This window comes from Melospiza georgiana, chromosome 2 (genome assembly GCF_028018845.1).
Source record: "Melospiza georgiana isolate bMelGeo1 chromosome 2, bMelGeo1.pri, whole genome shotgun sequence".
Lineage (NCBI taxonomy): Eukaryota > Metazoa > Chordata > Aves > Passeriformes > Passerellidae > Melospiza > Melospiza georgiana.
In genome coordinates this window covers 15,221,387-15,242,594 of record NC_080431.1, presented here as the reverse complement: position 1 = coordinate 15,242,594, position 21,208 = coordinate 15,221,387, and the positions used below count along the sequence as shown (strand labels likewise).

Below are 21,208 nucleotides of genomic sequence, written 5' to 3'. Positions count from 1 at the left end.
ATAAAAAGGTTGGATGTGGCACTCAGTGCCGTGGTTTAGTTGAGGTGTTGGGGCTGGGTTGGACTCCATGATCTTGAAGGTCTCTTCCAACCTCGTGATTCTGTGAACCCTGTGGACAGAAGTATCTTGGGGTTCACAGAGTCATTGTAAATAGATACTTCTGGATACAAATCTACAAAACTAGCTCTGCAGGATTAACCTGAGGTCCACTTAAGTCTTACACTCGGGTTATCCCAACAACAGGGCTATAAGGCTTGGAAAAGAAATGTAGCAGTAAAAAGAATCATGGAAGAATTTCAGCATTTAAATATTCTCTTGCAAATAAATTTTTCATAGCAGGAAACCTGCAAGAGTACACTGTCACACTAACAGTACTCTCAGAAAATTAAGGGATATCAACTTTTACCTTGGGAAAGAGACATACAGTCCACTTCCAGAAGCAAACAGAAAAAGTTGTTTTATACTCGCTATTATGTGAAAGGAAATCCTGTATTTAAGATACAACTAACCTTTGAAAACACAGAGAAAAGCAACACTAACACACAAAATTCCTTTAAGAATAGTTTATTAGAATACAGCTTATATGTTCAACACTAATACAGTATATAATCCCTGTTAAATGTTCCTTAGGCACACTTGGAAACACACTGTGAATAAGACTTGAATAATCAAGAGGATTATTTAAAATATATATGTACACTTCAGAGGCTACTGTACAGGAAAAACTGTTTCAGGGATTTCTGCACTCTAAACAGAAGATAATTTTTGAAATTTCTAAGTAAGTAGTAATGTAAACTAATTTTTATTTTTAAAGAAAGTGCTTCTAGTATTACTACTTGGTTTTGAAAACTATAAAGTCTATTAAGTCTATTTTCTTCCCATTATGTAGAAGGCACTTAAGAATAAGTCTCCACATAAAAACCACTATCCAGCAAACCTCAGTAAGTCCACTTTATAAACAAGTCCTTGTGTTCATTAAATTTCATTAGGATAGTTCCTATGCAAATATACACATATCTAGAACTTAACAGCCATACCACACTTTTATAGTGCTTCAAATGATACAACCAATATCATGGAGACTTTGGTCAGAAGTGGCAGCTCAGAAATATGGCTAATTTAATTTTAATACTGCCATTCTAATTTGACTTGCTCAGAGCCCCAGAAAGGAGTTTAGCATGCCAGTACTTCTGTTTCGTGAAGCAATTTGGAGGAGAAAAGGTCTTTCAATATTGGGCAGAACATACAATTTTCTTATTAGTTATATGAGAAGAAGTAATTTTTTTCCTACTGAAACAGATTTTCAGTGTTTTAAAATTCATGCTAACATTATGTAATTGTGCTCCTATACTATTGCTACAATTGAAAATGATCCTGCTCTCTTTTTTTTTTTAAATTTCCTTGTATCAGCATGAACATTTATGCAACCTGCACCACAGATCAGATGGCAGCTATCTGGACTAAATCTAACCTGAGTTTATTTTAAAAAAATTTACTTATCTGATTAACTCATTTATACAGTTCACTGTCCATGAATGTTGGTGGCTGCCAAGTAAAGTCAAACCAATGGGGTGCAGCAGTTATCTTTAGCATTAACTTAAATGACCACTCAAAACTACTTCAGCTACATACCCAAGGTAGAATTCAGGCAAACAATTAATGCCAAGTAAACAGATGTTATTATGATTGGTCAGGAGCACTTGATGACAAGACTTCCTCATGTAAAAGACACCTTTAATCCTGCTCATAGTAAACAAAGGAAGCTTAAAATATTTGAAGCTCAAAAGGAATCAAATAAGGAGGGTTTTTTTGTTATTTTTCCTTGGAAAACTTATACTTTTGACCATTTTATGTCTTCGGATTGCGGTTCCCAGAGCCCAGCACACCCCCAGAACAGTAGGACTTTTAATGTGAAGATACATAAAGGATGTATCACAGCTGAATTCTTAAAACAACAGTAGTATTACACCTGAACCAATCATCACTTGCCATCAGGATTTGTAATTTCACAGGTGCTCTACCTACTTTTAAACAGGACATATTTGGTGAGGGAGCCCTTACCCACTTCCTACCATCCAGTTTTCTGTACCCTGTTTTTTTTTCTAAGCTTTATTTATTTTTTTACCTAATAATGTCTTCTGAACAGTACAACCTCTATATAATTATTTCATTACCTGAAAAGCTTGTGGCTTTTACCATTACTTCTTTTAACTACCTGAAAGGAGTTTTAGCCTCTTCTTCCAGGCAACCAGCGACAGGATGAGAAGACAGGGCCTTAAGCTGTGCCAGGGAAGGTTTAGGTTGTACATCAGGAGGAAATTTTTTTCACAGAAAGGGTGATTAGATATTGGAAGGGTCTGCCAAGGGAGGTGGCAGAGTCACCATCCCTGGAGATGTTGAAGGAAAGCCTGGATGTGCTCTGGTCCAGTTGACAAGGTTCTGATCCATCACAGGCTGGACTCAGGGATTGCAGAAGTCTTTTCCAACCTAATTGATTCAGTGATTCTGTGTGGCACCATCCATCAGGCTGCAGAGTAACAACATCCTCCTAGAACCAAACAGAAGAAAATAAGACAAGAGAACATCATTACCACCTTGATGTCCACCCTATGCCTGGCTTTAAAGCAGACACAGTGTAGCACATATACAGATGGGAAGCAGCCCTGCCCTGCTCCATTCACCCCTCTGTGAGTTTCCTCAGGGAGGGAAACTAAGGAAAACTTAGCCCCAAATGATCAGAACTGTAACAATGAGGTTGGCTGGCTGGCTGGCTGGAGACCTGTGGCTGGTGACCAGGAGCTGTGAGCAAAGAGAGGGGAGAAACCAGTCGTGGAGTTAATGGGGGAATGGGAGGTACTGTGCTTGGAGAGTGGGGGTTAGACAAGAGAGCTATGTAGGCTGCAAATACATGAATGAAGAAAAAGAGATGATGTGGCAGGAGAGAGCAGGGAGACCAGGCTGACATGAATAAGCTGGACTGGAGAAGAAAGAGCTGTGGAGGAGAGAAAAGAGCTTGTCTGTACAAAAAATGTTATGATCCCCCTCCTACACTGGGTTCAGAGTGGCCACGGTGCAACACACGCATGCTGTAGCATGTGCAGGGCACACTTGGTGTCACACATGAGCACACGGCATCACACGTATAGTGCAACACACACACATGCTGCAACACACATGTGGCGTTACACACCCGGTGTCACAAGTATGCACACGGTGTAACACAAACACACACACAGAGTGTGTAACACATGCGGTGAAACACACACATAGCATAATGCCTACACAGTGCCACACAGCCACACATACGGGGTGGCACACATGGTGTAACAAATATGCACACGCTGTAACACACACACACATGGTATGACAAATATGCACACACTGTAATACATACACACGGTGAGATGGACACATGCATAGCATGATGGACCCACACACGGTGGGATGAACACATGCACGGTGTAAGGGAACATGCATGGTGTGACGGACACACGCATGGTGTGTGACAGACACACGTGGTTAACACATGCATGGTGTAAGGGACACACGCTGTTAACACATGCATGGTGGGATGGACACATGCCCGGTGTGTGACAGACGCACGCCGTTAACACACGCATGGTGCGTGAAGGTCACATGCCGTTAACACATGCACGGTGTAAGGGACACACGTGGTTAACACACATGGTGTGACGGACACGCTTGGTTTAACACACGCACAGCATGATGGACACATGCCGTTAACACACGCATGGCATGTGACACATGCACAGCGTGATGGACACGCTTGGTTTAACACACGCACAGCATGATGGACACATGCCGTTAACACACGCATGGCATGTGACACATGCACAGTGTGATGGACACGCGGTTAACACACGCACAGCATGACGGACACACATCGTTAACATACGCATGTTGTGTGATGGACACAGGCACAGTGTGATGAACACGCGGTTAACACACGCCTGGTGTGATGGACACACGCACGGTTAACACACGCAGGGTGTAAGAGACACATGCGGTTAACATGCACGTTGTGTGATGGACACGTGCCGTTAACACACGCACGGTGTGACGGACACCCCTGGTTTAACACACGCACAGTGTGTGTGATGGACACACGCCATTAACACGCGCACGGTGTGACGGACACACGCGCCCTTAACCTACGCACGGTGTGTGAAAGACACACACGCCGTCAACACACGCACGGTGTATGACGGGCACGCGCCGTTAACACACTTGGTTTAACACACGCACGGTGTATGACGGGCACGCGCCGTTAACACGCTGGGTTTAACACACGCACGGTGTGACGGACACGCACAAGCCGCTAACGCACGGCGCCATTCACACACAGAGCCCGACACCCGGCGCATGCGCGCCCCCGCCGTGCCCGCTCCTCGCGCGCACGCGCAGGGCCGTGCCCGCCGCGGGCGCGCGCGCGGTGCAGTGTGGGAAGGAGGTGGCCCCGGCCCGGCGGAGCGCGGCGCTGAATCCTCCCGGCCGCTCACAGCACTGTGGAGCCGCTTCCCGCCCTGCCTCCCCTCCGGCCGCCGCCACCTCCTCCTCCTCCACCCCACACACGCACCCTCCCCCCCCCGCCCCCCTCCCGCCGGCCCGCCGATTTAAAGGGGCAGCGGCGCCGGCCGGGGGAACCATGCCGAACTTCTGCGCGGCGCCCAACTGCACCCGCAAGAGCACCCAGTCCGACCTGGCCTTCTTCCGCTTCCCCCGCGATCCGGCCAGGTGAGACCACCGCGGGAGGGGCGGGCTGGGGGAGGCGCGCCCGGCTCTCCCCCTCAGGCCCCGCCGGCGCACAGCGCTGCCAGTCTGAGGAGACACCGTGCGGAGAGCCGGCTGCCTTCCCCCTGCCCGCTCTGCCTCTCCTGCGCCTCCCTGACCGCGCCTGCCTCCTTACCCGCGGGGCCGGCGGGCGCCCGGACGGCCGATGGTGCCTGCGGAGGCCGCGCTCGCTGCGGCGGGGCGGGGCCGGGGGACCCTCCGGGCGGTGGCGGCGGGAGGCGGGCGGGCGGCTGCGCCTGCGCCGGGGCCGCGGCGGCTGAGGCTGCCGCCCCTCGGGGGAGTGCCGGGCACGGCGGCGGCGCCGCTCCGGGAAGCGGAGGGAGGAGGGCCCCTGGCCCGGACCGGGGTGGGGCTGTGTGTGGGGTGTGCAATGGGGTGTACGGCTGAGACATGTGGGGCAGCCTGAGGGGTGCCGGAGCCATGGGCTCAGGTAGGGGAGCCCTCCCTGAGCGCTGGCTCAAGCAGTGAAAGGTCCATCAGTCCTGCTCGGTGTGTTTGGCGATGAGGTGTGTGCGTGGCAAATGGGACACTCCTGCGACGGGAGGAACTGTCACAGGATTGCTGGCATGGTGGCAAAGCGTCATGACCGACAGCAGAGGTGATGGCAGAAATTCCCAGTGGGGGAAAAGCAGAGGTGGTGTATTGGTAGAGCAAAAAGTGTGTAAGTGGGAGACACTGGAAAATGCCATGAAAAATAAATAATGTACTCAGACATAGAAACCCCCATGTAAAGGTTCACCCTTAAATCGAGATGACCCTCTTCAAATCACTTGATTTAACATGATACTCACAATACTGAAGGGGACATAGGCGTAGAGCAATACCAGTTACCTCTTTTTGAACAGTCGGTAGTTAAAGCTGGCCTTTTCATGATTTGTACATGATATTTACTTCCTTCTTTGAAGATGCTTGGCCTGATTTTTGGAAAAATCGAAACCCCGTGGGAATTATGCATATGTAGTATTTCCTAAGGAAACAGACCCTCCAAGCAATTTCAAATGAAGATACAAAAAGCTTATATAGGTAGTAGCTGCTCTCCAAAGTTGTGATTTTTGATATGTTATGAAATTCTCCTGGGTGAATGCAAGGCCTTGCTGTAAAGGTTGTCCAGACCTCTTGATGTCTAGTACATGCAAGATATGTAATACAATCCATATTCTATATGATTTTGCTTTAATAAGAACTGAAATAAAATTGCTTGCTTATGTACTCTTATTCTTTCATTTTCATTATTTGCTCTAACTGTTGTCTCTTTCTACCATCTGTCCTGTGAGACCCTTAGGATCTCACACAAAGGAATGTCTGCAGTTTGTTTGGAATTTAGGAAAATTGGCAATGCCTCAGCTTCAGTCTTAATTTGTAAGAGGTCCATGCTGTAAAATGTGAGTCACATCAGGCTGTACAGAGCTCCTCAGTAGATGACAGTTTGCTGTATGAAGAAAATACCCTCTGCAGTTTACAATTTTTTTTAATGGAAGGACATTTTGAATGAGTGTTTCCCATGGTGGCAATGTGGAGAGGTAGTTAAAGGTGTGCTACCAAATGATTAAATTTAAAGATTAATTTTTTTAAAGCTCTATTTTATAAACTCTAGGATGGTTTGGGTTGGAAGGAACCTTAAAGCTCATCTCATTCCAGGCCATGGGCAGGTCCACCTTCCATTAGACCACCTTTCTCCCAGCCAACCCTTGGAACACTTCCAGGAATGGGACAGCCTCAGCTTCTCTTGGCAACCTATGCCAGGGCCTCCAAACCCTCCCTGTAGAAAATTTCATTCATGTATCTAACCTAAATTTCCCCTGTTACAGTTTGAAGGCATTTCTCCATGTCCTGTCACTACAGTTCCTGATGCAGAGCTCCTCTCCTCCTTCTCTGTAAGGCCCCTTCAGACACTGGAAGATGCTCTGAGGTCTCCAAACAACCAGGCTGAACGGCCCTGACTTCCTCATCCTGTCTCCATATGGGAGATGCTCCAGTCCTCTTGCCAGCTTTGTGGACTTGGTCCAACATTTCCATGTCTGTCTTTATATTGTATACTGTACACAGTATTTCAGATGGGGTCTCACAAGATGGGCAGGAGGAAGGAGAAACTCTACATAAACTGTGGAAAGCGAAGGGAGACGACCCATCCTTTGATCAGCATCGAACTCTGATTTATTGATCCCACTTACACACTTTCATAGTGGTGTTAATTAAGCTTATACATATTACAAAACCCGAGCTCATCATTGGCCACAGATTACACATTAACCCCTCCTTTTGTTTTCAATACCTGTGGTTTGTTATTGAAACCAAGATTTGTTTTCTCACCCTGATATGAATGGCTCTCAAGGCCTCCATGTTTGTCACTTTTGCTTTCCCATACCTTATCCAAGGACAAGGTATTTACTTGTTATTGAAGACAGGCTTGAGAACTCTTGCTGTTTACAGAAACGTGCCTGGGAAACAGGCTTGAGAATTAGCTGCTTACAGCTGCCTTTTACTTTTCCATTAGCTGTATATTTTCATGGCCTTTTTTCCTGCAAGCCATGTCTGAGCAAAATTCTCCAACAATAAACTGTTTATAGCATCTTTGTACTCTTAAAAACACAGTCAGTGACAAAGATGATGTTCTAGGTTCTCTAGAAGTTCACCCCTTAATATTTTGCAACTTTCTGTCCAAAGTTGAATATATATTCTATTTTACCAAGAGCATTTAGAGATTGATAAATCTGTGCATCCTTTTGGTTTACAGACTTGAGGGTGTTTTATTCTGTGGGCTGGTCTACAGCAGTCTGCAGATGGAAATGAAAATATGTTCCTTGTAGTGCTTGCTCCCACTTTTGTAGGTCAGACTGGGATGGTGAGCGAAGTGCATTGTCCCAAAATGTTATTTGCACTTGGCAGGTTGCAATGGGAAAGCTAAAAGTAAAGTTGTTGTAATACATCTTAAAATAAATTTTAATTTTTAAAAATCATTGATGGTAAATGCGTAGTCTGGGTAAATTGTTTCTACTCCCTTGCTGTTTTCAGTGTTTCCATAACAGCTGGCTAATTGCCTTTAATGTTTTCCCAGTTGAGTGCTAAGCAGTTCCAGTTAGACATTCCAAGTCTGATCTTTCAGGTGTTAGGAAGTCAGTGGTTAAGACTACCTGCTTTCATTTTGGTTTCTTGAGAAGATAAAGGGTTCAGAGATCAGCCTTTGGAGAAGAGCCACCAGTATTTGATGGGTGGCATGTTGTCTTTTCATATCAAACTAGTGTAAGCAGCCTCAGCTACCTCCATAATGTTTACAGTTTTATGCAGTCTAGGCAGTGATGCTCACAGTAAGGTATGTTTGTTTAACTCTCGTCTGTGATTGTGACTCTGTTCATCATGGTGGCTCAGGTTACAGCTATGAGTGAGCTGAGCTATGAGTGTTTGTTTAGAACAAAATACTTAAGCAAAGAGATGCTGTTCTGCTGCAGTTCACCAGTAGTTAGGTAATAGATACTCTAGCTGCAACTCAGTAAAAGGCCATTTCAGCTTCCATGAGATGTCAGCAGATCTCTGAAAATGTAAAGTTTGTGACTGAAGAAAACCTTCTGAAAAGCAAATGAGCAATGCCAAAGAGGTGTGCAGGAAACTTTCCTGCCTGACCATTCAGGAGCCACCCTGGAGTCCCTTTGCACAGCCCTAGACTTTACTTGCCATGAGCAAAGCCCCCATTCAGGCCAGGTGGCTCCAGCCTCAACCCTGCATTCTGGGTTTTCTCTAGCAGTCTCAGATGTCTGGTTCCTTTCAGCACTTTAATCATAATGTGGTAACAGCTTGAGCTGATGCCTGTGGGGATTGTCCCTGAACCAAGAAATCCCTGGGCTTTTATATCCCTACAGTCTCTGCACCCATTCTGTGAGTGCTGCCCTTATGTACAGCATTATTCCAAGTACAAATATAACAAAGCCAACAGCATTACCGTAGGGTAGAGTGCAACATACCATAGAATAGAGTGCAACATTATAGATTCCAGAGCACAAATACTTTAATTATTACCAATAAAAAATCACAATCAACTGGTTGGTCATACACTACTCGTTTGATGTGGGAATGGTGTATCCAGTTTCCTTACCTAAAACTTACAGCAAATAGTATATGGCAGTATATGGTCCTTCCTATTTAACTTCCAATTTGGATTTACTGAAAATACCTTAGTTAATGTATGTCATGTAGCTGTATTTTGTTTTATTTATTATTTTGTGTGACATTGTCTAAACCATTTATTTTCTAAGAGGCTGGTCCTGGATATAATTCTCTGCCAAACACTGTTGCTGTTGATGACCACTGTAGAGGCTGGTGAGAGTTATTTCCAATATCTTGCTATCCCATAGTACTGCTCCTAAACGCCAGGCCTTTTAAAATCTACCTGACTAAAAGTTTAAGCAGTTTTATTATTTCTTTGTTTCATAGGAGCCTTTGGTATGAGCTGGACAGTGTACTAAAGTTATTTCTCTTGTAAGCCTGGTAGCTTCCAGCAGCACTTGTGTTTCAGTTCCATTAGATACATTCTTTTCTGCTGAAGTAAAGAACTGTGGTTCCTTCAGTAGTGTAGATGTATGATGCTCTCCAAAAGCTTATTTAGAATTAGTATAGTCACTCATTAATTACATCTCCACCAATTACATCTCTCTTCCTAATGCAAGGTAACTCAGCCTCTTGGGCATTCACCAAGGGTTGTAGAGGTTCTGCTTTATGCACTCCAGGTTTCTCATTCCTGTGTAGCCTATGTGTCATTTGCCATTCGGGTATGAGGATCCATTGGAGAATGGGATTAGATCCAAGTTCTCTAGAGACTGATCATGCATATCTCTCCCTGTAGGTGGCTGAAGTGAAACACTACCTGAGCACATCATGGTGCAGCTCACTGGGAAGGGAATGGGAAATAAAGTTCTGGATTAAAAAAAAAATCTCAAACTAATCTGTGTATTTAAAATAATTTATTCACAACGATATGCTCTCCGTGGGGATGATACTTGTGAAGCATGTTTAAGAATCATGTCCATTTCATGTATATGTGCTTGTTGGGTTACTTGGACTTAAGTTTGCTCCTTTTCATGGTAATTGCTGTTTCTGCTATTGCTTTTAACATAGGGATTATTCCCTGCTGCTACAGCACCCAGTTGAGATGAGTAGGAAGACTCAGGGCAGTCTTGTGGATGTAGATTTTGCATAAGGACTTCACAAGCTCCATAAGCCTGTCTTCTCATGCAGAAATAGTTGAATACTGAAAGATTTGATAAAAGTTAATACATAATTTTATTCAGAGATCTTTCTAGTTGCTTCTTGGATAATACCATGCAGAGCTATGTGGGTCATCTCAGGGGTCTGACTTTGTTTTTCTTTGTTATTCCATTCCTCAGAGAGTGTTCTGTTTGGAACCAAACTCACAGTGAGGCTGAAGGGCTGAATTCAGACTCAGATGGAGTTTTTAGGTTTGAGTTCAGTCATATAAACTGTCATCTCCTTCTAGTCCTGTAGCTCCCTGAGAGAATGTCAACATTTCAGCCTTTGCCATTAGAGCTTCCTAAATTTATAGAACTCTGGTTGCTGATATGCTGCTCCAGGGGGTTGAGAAGCTTGGTGCCCATGTCTGATCCATGATATGAAATAGGGGAAATTTAGATCAGGTATTGGGAAGAAATTCCTCCCTGTGAGGTTGGTGAGGCCCTGGCACAGGTTGCCCAGAGAAGATGTGGCTGTCCCACCCCTGGGAGTGCTCAAGGCCAGGCTGGATGGGGCTTGGAGCAGCCAGCTCTAGTGGAAGGTGTCCCTGCCTATGGCAGGGCCTGGAACAAGATGGGCTGTAAGGTCCTTTCCAACCCAAACTGCTCTAGGATTGTGTAGTTAGGATCCTCAAATGGGGCTCTGAACACCAAGGGCTCATGTGCTCAGGTGATGCCTTAAAGGACCTAGAAATAAAACAACATACTCCTGAGATAATATTAGTACAGGAGGTAACACAAAGGCTGGTCTTCATTGGAGGCCTCCAGGGGCAGACATGGAAAAATGTCCACAAAATGCCCACCCTCCATGGGGTGAATACAGTTTTAAAAGTTTAGCAAATCAGCATAATTGAAAAAAAATCACCAATTAGAGACATAAGAGGTGATGCCATTTCCCTTGGTCCAACCTTCTCTGAATCCTGCCTGTGCCCTCCCCCCCTTCCTCCTTTGATGGGAACTAAATGTTTGTGAAAATGTGTCTTGAAGAGCTGATTTCTGGCCTTGGTTCCCAGAGAGAGCCAAGATAGGCTTGGAGTAGGCTAGGGGGCCTTGGAATGTGGGTTTTTTCTGCTTGGAAAAAGGTAGGGTAAAGTACTGGGGAAAACTAGCCACAAATAGAACAATAGGCTACAAAGTTACAAATATATGTGTAAGAATACAGAGAATATATAAAAGAAAACAGGCAAAATAATTTGGCATCACAGGCAGTGTTTACTTCAGCACAAAAGGCAGCAGCCACAGCCAGTTTTCGTGCAACTGTTGAAGAACTTTGTAAGGAAATGATGCCTTGAGAGGCCACCTAGAACAGAGGCTAGACAGTGAAAAAGGAATAAAGCAGGTATTTGTTAAAAAGGCCTTCAAAGGATACACCTTGGGCAGTACAAGAGCCTGGCTGAGGCTACACCCATGTTGGACAACAGTTCACACATTTTCACACTTTTGTAAGTTTTGGTCCATTTCCATATTAGGGTTACTTGTCCAATTACAGCTTCAGGTTATGAAGTCCCATCCTCCCAGATTGCTCTCCTCAATTTGCTGTTGTTTGTACTTTTTGGGCCTGAAGCTGCAATGGTGTCCTTGGTTCTCAGGCTGGAAAAGCTTGTTTTGTCTAACTAAACTGTGAGGAGGACTTGCTAACAATTTATATGAAGTTCAGTTATATACTAATGCAGTACAAAATCTGGATAATATGAAAGCTAAAGTTTAAGGCATCAGGAAAGGAGTATTGGGTGGTTAATGAAATCTGTAAAATCATTTTTGAGTAAGCCCCCTCTGAAGAGCTGGTGGTATCTCTTGTTGTCACTCATTGATCTGATCCTTGACTATTACTAAGTACTAGGTAGTACTTACTAAGTACCTACTGAGGTTCTTTGGTTGGCCAAAGAATTCAGGTTGATGTTTGCCTGCCTTGACAACTGTGTGCCAGTTCTGAATGCACCATTCCTGCCCCCAGTTTGTGTTCCTGTGATTGCCAGACGGTGATTCAGGGGAATTAACATGATGTAAGGAGCTCTGGCTCTGCTCTCTCTGTGTTTGTCAGCATCCCTGAATCACTGAGAGAAGCAGGTAAGACCATGGGGTCAGGCTCTTTCTCTGCACTGAAACCTTCCCCACTAACTATAGAGGAGGCTGATCAGCCTCTGTGATCACATTTAATGAGTTGTTTAGTAGTCAACACCCACTGAGAAAGTCTGAGAGCCAGAGGCAATGTAATTTACATGCTACAGGTCTCCCACTTTAAGAGATTGTTTATATAATTTGATTAAGTGAAGAAAGCTCCCCGTTCTCTTTTTGGGGTGATTGCACTGCCAAGATTGCACTGTTGTGCCAAAAAATCAGATTTTTTAAAACATTGTTTTCTTTCCTTATTTTAAGTCATTACTAAGCATACTCTGTATGGATCTCCAAGAGCAATATTAAAAATTATTTTGATGTATGGCATTTGCTATCAATGTTATTTTAATATTTTGCATGAGCAAAAAATTGAGCTTTGCAAATGGTTCAGCCAGCAGAGATCAGAATCAGATTCCTCTCTTTGATCTGCACAATTGCCCTTTACTGAGCTAAAGTTGAGGTGACTCCACTCACACCTGTGATTTTCTCATCTGGGCTGCCCACCTAAACATCTGACAAGACAGCTTTTGTTCTTATAGTTGTTTTTCTCCCTCCTTACTGCTATACACCATAATTTCATGTTTGCAATCAAAAGAAATAGTAAAATTGCTTTCTTCTAACTTCTAGCAACAGAACAAGTAACTTTGTTGCTCAGAAAGTGATGGCATGTCCCCCATTAGGGGAAGCAGAAGCTCACTACTGTATCTGCATCAATTACTGCAAGTGGTTTACTCACCAGAAGAGGCAGTCTCTTGCATACCTAAGTGGAGTCCTGTCAGTAAAGGAAATATTTCTTTATCCTTGTGGTATCTCTTGGAGAACTAATCCAAAGCAAAAGTAAATACATGTAAAAAAACATATCTAAGGAGAACTTTCTTCTGGAGTGGAAGCACTGTCTGTGGAATGGTTGCTTTTCTATTGTTATTATTTCACTTTCATAAATTTACTCTAAACTCCCCCAGTGACCACAATAAATAAGAAGAATACTATATTTTGAAGGGAGATGGAAAAGACAGCTATCTTAAAAACTGCCTAGAAAATGTTATGACTTTAGACTACAAGCACAACTCTTTGGTTTTTAATTTTTCTTTTTAAGAGCAAATTCTTTAGAATTAAAATGTTAAGTTTCATGAGCACCTGTGCTACAATCTGCTCTGTGTGTGTGTGACAAAGGCAAGAATATATAAATCAAGGGAAAAGACTCCTGAATTTGATGAGGCAATGTTGAGTGGTGAGCAAAAGTAGAAAAAGTAGTTTTTACAAAAATTTGATGGGATGTTCCAAAGGAAGTTGTAAAGAACTTTCCCAAGTCTTGTATCAAGGTCACTTGCACTCACCTGTGCTCCCTTTTGAGTATGGTTTGAATTTGTAAGGGATTTTGTTTTATCCTTTTACCTATTTCTTCTCCTTACATGCAGATGTCAGAGATGGGTAGAGAACTGTCGAAGGGCAGATTTAGAAGATAAAACTCCAGATCAACTCAACAAGCATTACAGATTGTGTGCTAAACATTTTGAGACTTCTATGATATGCAGAAGTGTAAGTAAAAACAAGCATTTGTTTACTGCATCTTGCAAAATGTGATTGACATTTTTCACCAGAATGCTGCCTTTTCATCTTTGAGCTCCTAGGGTAATTCGTCCCTAGGAAAATTAATTTCTTAGTCTTAATTGGGATCACTGTCATTGTCTGGGGTTCCACACAGGCTCTCAGCCATTGAGAATGATAATGAAGATGAATAGTCAGAGGAGAGAGAAAAAATGGTGTTCCTGGCAGTTTAATGTGTTCGTTGAATACTGTCCCCACTGCAGTGCTTTCCTTGTTTCACTTGTTTCACTAGAGATTACAAGATTATATAAGTTTATTGGGTGTAATTTTGCATTTCTTTAATTATTTAAACTTAATAATGTCCTGTTCCTGAAGAGTGTACATGGTGTGATTTGGTTAAATTACACTCTGTTGTGGCCACAAGATTTAAATACTCTTCACATCTGTCAAGCTATAATTTCCTGTTACATTTTCATCCAGCTAAAGTCAAGGCACTGTTTTCTGTTAATGAAGTAACAGCTTTCCGTTCTTTTTGTCAACAATATGATTTTAACAGCTTGCATAAGAGTAGGAAAGGGTGAGATTTTGTATCAAGTTTTCATTTCTAGACTGAATTTCACTCTGGTACATAAGCAAAACAGATATTTTAGTTATAAAGGATAATTAAAATATGCAGGTCAAGCTCTGAAGTCCTAGTGATATTACACGTGATGAGGTCTCTAATTAGCCAGCATCCCTGAAAACGGATGAAAATTGGAAGTAATTATGACTCTGAAAGGAAGCACTATGAAGATGGATTTGTTTGAAATGTATTTCAATCTAATGACAAGATGACATCAGTTACAATTTTGTACTTGGTAGAAATTAGCCAGTATAGGCAACACAGGTTTACAGTATATCCAAATATAACATTTTACTTTAAATATTTTTTTTAACTGGGAGCACTTACATGGTCATCTAGAAGTCTTTTCTTCTTTTTTTTATTCACAGATAAATTTTCCCTCAATATGATCTTTCACAGTAGTGCTTGGTGGACTTCATAGTTCTACAAAAAGAAGCAATTGAACATTTTCACAACTAAGTGTTTCCAGAATTGTGAAATAAGTGATTAAACCTAAAACACAGTAGTAACAAAATGTTTCCTTTCTGATGCATAGATGTGTTTTTATCCAGAATGTTTATTTTTTAAAAAATAAATTAATATTAAATATTAAAATTATTGCACACAGGTCTTTGATACAGAGATAATGGGGACAAAAAAAAAGGGTTTGTAGTTTGGATTGGAGTTTTCTGTAGTATCTGTCTTCCTATTTTCAGTGTTCTCTTGATATCCCTGAAATGTAAATTGCATAGCTTAGCTTTCTCTTTGGTAACATCAAAAAGTCAAAGTACTTTAGAATAATAACATAAACAAGAAAAGAAGGAGAGGAAAAAAAGGGCACAATGTGTGAAATTTCTCAAAGAATTCCCTAATGGAGATGTCTGTTTTCTTACAGAGCCCATACAGAACGGTTTTACGGGATAACGCTGTGCCAACTATATTTGATCTTACAAGTCACCTGAACAATCCTCACAGCAGACATAGGAAAAGGATAAAAGAGCTGGTAAGTTTTTTATGTAAAATTATTGGTTTATTATTAAAAGAAAAGATGATGAGTAAGTTAATGTGAAACTTTTACAGAAAATGTGAAATAAAAATATTTAGCCATTTGAGTGTTTGTATTTTCTATGCTGCCTATTCCTGTATCGTTTTTGTTGATTATAAGTTAAATGCATGATAAAAATTTTATCTAAAGAAGTCTTGAAGAAATAATCTGGAAAATTAAATGTGCTGGTCCAGAATTGATTCTTTCATCCACATCAAATGTATAGTTTTCTTTTCCTTGTTACTGCAATGCCAACTGAACACAACTGAAGCTTGATATCCCAAAATTCTTGCTGCATATTGATCGTGGTCTTTGGTTCACCCATTTAACTTCTGAAATCTGAATCAATTCAGACATGTTTGTTTTAGCTTATTGTTGTGAAAAAAGGATGCATGGATAAAATCAAGATTGAGAAGTTTTTTGTGGGATTGTGTCTTTTGTGTCATTTGGGGGAGACAGCATCTCCATGGTTAGAAGTATACTGACAATTAACAGGAATTCCACTCATAATCTCTGTTTATACTTGAAAAATTGCAGACAATTTCTAAATACTTCTTTGTGAGTTTGATTGCATCTGTTGACTGTTAATGGAGTTAAAGATGGTTCTGTCTACTGGCAGCACATTACCAAATTGCAATAGAAACTATTTAATGGAATCTATTTACTAATAATTATACATATTGAAGAACCTCCTAATACAACTGTTGTCATGTAGTTGGTAGATACAAGCCATGGCTGTAATAAACTACGTCAAGAAACCTCCTGGTGTTAAAATTTCTAGCACTTTTTGGCAAATGTTAACTGGTCTCATCTACAGTATTTATATCTCATCCTGATATGTTAATATTTTAAGGTCACATGTTAAACATTGTCATCAATATGAGTTCTTTTTGTTTTTTTAAGAGTGAAGATGAAATAAGAACATTGAAGCAACAAAAGAGTAAGTAATCAAAATAATTGAGGTAATAACTTTATTTCCTAAGGCTGATGAGGTAATGCAGGACTCATAACTATTAGTTTATATATAACTATTAGTTTATATTAGTTTAGCAGGAGGATAATTGAATTCCTTCTTGATTCAGCCAGCCAGTCTAAATTGTTTCCAAAATACTCATTCACTTTTAAACTGGAAACATTCTTCTCTGGAGTTTGGTAACTGAAAGGTACTGGGCGAGTAAATGTTATATTTTATTTTTGACACTTACAGTATTTTCATTTTGTAGTTGACGATGCTTTTGAACGGAAGCAGGCAACTCAAGAGTCAAATGAAAACAATGAGCAAAACACTGTCTCAGAGGAAGGAGGGGAAGAACAAGAGGAAAAATCCGTCCCCTTAACACTGGAAGAAAGAGAAAACAAAGATTACCTTAAATCATTATTTGAAATTTTGATCTTAATGGGTAAACAAAATATTCCATTGGATGGCCATAATGCTGATGAACTTCCAGAAGGCATTTTTACTTCAGATAACTTTCAGGCTCTACTGGAATACAGAATAAATGGTGGCGATGACGTTCTGAGAAAACGATTTGAGATGACTGCAGTCAACCTCGAGTATTGTTCAAAAACTCAGCAGAAACAAATGCTTGAGATCTGTGAAAATTGTATTAGAGAGGAGACACTGAGGGAAGTAAGAGACTCACACTTCTTTTCTATTGTCACCGATGAAGTCGTGGACATAGCAGGAGAGGAACATCTGCCGGTGCTGGTGAGATTCGTTGATGAGTCTCACAATCTCAGAGAAGAATTCATAGGGTTTTTACCTTATGAGGCTGATCCTGAAATTTTAGCTGTTAAGTTCCATGCAACTATTACTGAAAAGTGGGGTCTAAACATGGAGTACTGTCGGGGTCAAGCCTACATTGTCTCCAGTGGATTTGCTTCTAAAATGAAAGTTGTGGCTACAAGACTCTTGGAAAAGTATCCGCAAGCTGTGTATACGCTATGTTCCTCATGTGCCTTAAATGTTTGGCTGGCAAAATCTGTTCCTGTTGTTGGTGTTTCCATTGCATTAGGAACAATTGAAGAAGTTTGCTGTCTTTTTAATCAGTCTCCACAATTACTAGTAGAACTGGACAACACAATTTCTGCTCTTTTTCAGGACAATAATGAAAAAGGTAATGAGTTGAAGAAGATCTGTCGTTCTCAGTGGACAGGCAGGCATGATACTTTTGAGGTATTAGTGGACCTCCTGCAAGCACTGGTGCTGTGCTTGGATGCAGTGAGCAGTGACTTTTCTGTCAGGTGGAACAACTTCATTGTCGGTCGAGCTTTTGTACTTTCAAGTGCACTAACAGATTTTGATTTCATTGTCACTATTGTAATTATGAAAAATGTTCTGTCTTTTACAAGAGCATTTGGAAAAAATCTCCAGGGACAAACATCAGATGTGTTCTTTGCAGCTGGCAGCTTAACAGCAGTATTGCACTCTCTGAATGAAGTGATGGAGAATATTGAAGTTTACCATGAATTTTGGTTTGAGGAAGCCACAAACTTGGCTACAAAACTGGATGTACAAATTAAACTCCCAGGAAAATTTCTCAGGGCACAGCAGGGGAACTTTGACCCTGATATGACATCAGAAAATTACTACAAAGAAATCCTAAGTGTCCCAACAGTAGAGCATATTATTCAAGAACTAAAAGATATTTTCTCAGAACAACATTTAAAAGCTCTGAAATGTTTATCATTAGTGCCCTCAGTCATGGGACAGCTCAAATTCAACACGTCTGAGGAGCATCACGCTGACATGTTCAAAAATGACTTGCCCAATCCAGACACACTTTCTGCTGAGCTTCACTGTTGGAGAATCAAGTGGAAGCACAGAGGAAAAGATATTGAACTTCCAGCTACTATTTATGAAGCACTTCACTTGCCCGACATAAAGTTTTTCCCTAATGTTTATGCATTGCTTAAAGTCTTGTGCTTACTTCCAGTGATGAAGGTGGAGAATGAGAAATACGGACTAGGACGAAAGCGCCTAAAGGCATACCTGAAAAACACCTTGACAGGGCAAAGGTCAAGCAACCTTGCTTTGCTCAACATAAACATTGACATAAAACATGACTTAGATTTGATGGTGGACACTTACATTAAACTCTATCCAGAAAAAGTGGAATTTCAAGACTGTATTCCTTCAAACAATTCTGAAGTAACAGATAATGCCTAACTTTTTAAGCTCTAACCAATCTATAGAAACAGCTTCTTCTTAATTAAGTTTCAAAGCTGGGGAGAAAAACCGGTGAAATCTTAAAAAATCACTGCAATTGTGTTTCCATTTTAGGCCTTGGGCTGAACAAGCTGTGGTCAAAGACCTAAATTATGTGGTGTTAGTCCATACTAAATGTGTTTGGCAAACAAAATCAAGCCTGACACAAGCCCATGCTCTTGGCAGAGGTGCTTTTTACATCTGATTGGCTTAACTAGGTGCTCTTTTACTTTATTGCATCGTGGAAAAATTACATTATGATTGTAGATCTGATGGGGCTGTTACATATTCACCGATTAATTAGGATAAGAAAGAAATTCAAACTATTAAAAAGAATATAATCTATTTCAGTTCTGTTACTTAGGATTTTTTTTAAAAAACCCAAGCTTTTAAGGAAGTCTTCGATGTATATTTAAGTGGCATTTTGGAGAATGGATTCAACTATTGCACGATGCCCATGCTGTGGACAGGTCTCGGTGTAAAGTGAATGTCAGTGATATAGGGGTACGTTTACGGTTTTGTTGGAAGAGTCAACCTCTTTAATCTCTTGATGACTGTTTACATTCCTTTGTGTCAGACACAAAACTTTTTTTCTTTAGGCTTAACAGGCATGGCAGGAGTATTTAAGTTCTTAAAAGACACTAAAAACTTAACATTTATTCCACAAATGTTTAAATCTGTTTGCTCTGCCCCAACTCTGATGCAAATGCCATCCATATTATGGTATGTTTATTTGTAAACTCACTCTGGAAAGATGAAAATAAGAGTTTGTTGTTTGTCTAGAAGTAAGATTGGAAATATTGCTGTTATTTTTGGTGAGAATGAAACTTTTTTGTACAGTTTATGGAAATTTAAAATAAAATGTGAATTGCTTTTTACATAGCATTGGATTTCCTAGTAAAGCTGCGCCTCTGGAAATGTGTTCTGTAAAGGTGCCTTTTTATTTTAGCAATTTTTTCTTCATTGTTTTTGCAATTCTAGTGAGCAGCATTTTCTGAAGACGGAGGAAACTGTGTGATAGTACCACTGATCTGCATGGTCTGCAAGGTTTTTTAAAGTATTTTGAGATAGCACCAACTACAGTGCTTGTACTGATAGAAGATCTGACAATCAGGCATAAAGAGATTAAATTTGAAATGGTTCAAAAGTAAAGTTTTGCAGTATCTGATAAATGATGGGTTTATAATTATTTATTTTCCTGCAGCAAACTTGCTTTTTCTAAAAACCATGCCAATGGGTCTTCTGTTTAAGCTGGCAAGAGTTATCCCTGGAAGTGTCCTTGCAGTCAATGTGAGTACTAGAGCAGTTTGTTCAGAGAGATTGAGAAGCAGCAGTGACAGAGCGGATGTCCCTGTAATCCCCTATTCCTCTGTTTTGTAGTGTCCCAAAGTTAAATATATCGGTGAGTAAACGGGCCATGTGACTGCTCATGGGATCTTAAGAGTAAAGGATATTCTTGAGTTGCTCCCAATGCCCCCTGCCCCCCATGCATGTTAGCTGACATAAATATCCAGGGAAGAAATTTGTTTTCTAATTGTAGAATTTGAGGTACAGAGTAGATGATGGCTGTTATTATCCCCCAAGGCCACCCAAGCACTCTACAGACCTTCCTCAAACCCTCATAGCCACAGGCTCCAAAGAGCAACACTAATAAAAAAGATGTTATTAGCATACATAGCATTAGATGTATTAGCAACACTAATAAAAAAGATGAAAACATCTAATTAAAAGATGTTTTTCAAAACCAGTTATTTTATATAGGTGCCTGCTTGGATTCTTGCTATGATACCATGCTCTCAGCCTGGCACATGGAGTCCCTGCTGGAGCCCAGGCTTCCCTTAGGGCACCCAAGAGAGGGGCCTGTGGCAGCTTCAGCTTTATTAAATGGTGCTAAGAAACACTGATTTACATTTAAAAATGGAGATTCCTGTGAAAGCCAGTGCTGGAGGCAGTTCAGTGCGTCTGCCAATAGTTTCAGGTGTCTCATGGCATCTTTTTCACTCAGAGGGGCCCATGGAGTCTCTCATCATCTGTGGCAGTCTACAGATGGAGCTGTGGACTGCTGGGACCACACACCACCGTTAGAGTGAAAATTCAGCTTGTCACCTCTTCAGCCAGCAAACATCTGAGGATCTTGGCAAAGGAGGGTCTTTCCTTGCCTCTGGAAGAACCTATAGATCAGCAAGAGAATACCCCAAAACATGCATGACCTCCAAACCTGAAGGTGATTTCATAGCAAGTAGATTCTGATAGCCAGGAGTCTGCAGAATCTGTTGTCACCAGGACACAGAGACTGAGGAAGAGAACTCACCAGGACCTTGGGGTTTCTTTGTTCCAGTCTTACTCCTGGAACACCGTTTCAGTCTTCATAGCTGTTTCCTAGGTAAGCATTTCCTGGAAGCTCCTACTGTACACAGACACTTCTGTACAGTAAGCACTTTCTATCTTGATGAAGGAAACATACTTGGGAACTACTGGAAATGGATTTGGGTCATTAGGAAAGTGGGAGAGGGATGGGGAGATACGTGAGAGAGGTCAAGGGCACCATTTCATTGGCAGTGTGATGCTGGAAGCTCTGTAAATTCTGTACCAGAACAAAAATGGAGTCCTGCTCTTCTCCATCTCCACCTGCAGTGGTGTCA

The 21,208-nt window shown here is 41.5% G+C and overlaps 1 protein-coding gene across 1 annotated transcript; it reads left to right on the top strand.

The window, feature by feature from the left end:
• Nucleotides 1-4,623: 4,623 nt before the first annotated feature.
• Nucleotides 4,624-19,675, top strand: THAP12 (THAP domain containing 12). The gene is made up of 5 exons (XM_058018825.1): nucleotides 4,624-4,755; nucleotides 13,583-13,703; nucleotides 15,209-15,316; nucleotides 16,262-16,298; nucleotides 16,582-19,675. Exons 1-5 carry the CDS (start codon nucleotides 4,667-4,669, stop codon nucleotides 18,525-18,527), a joined length of 2,301 nt encoding a protein of 766 aa, XP_057874808.1. The 5' UTR covers nucleotides 4,624-4,666; the 3' UTR covers nucleotides 18,528-19,675.
• Nucleotides 19,676-21,208: the final 1,533 nt, after the last annotated feature.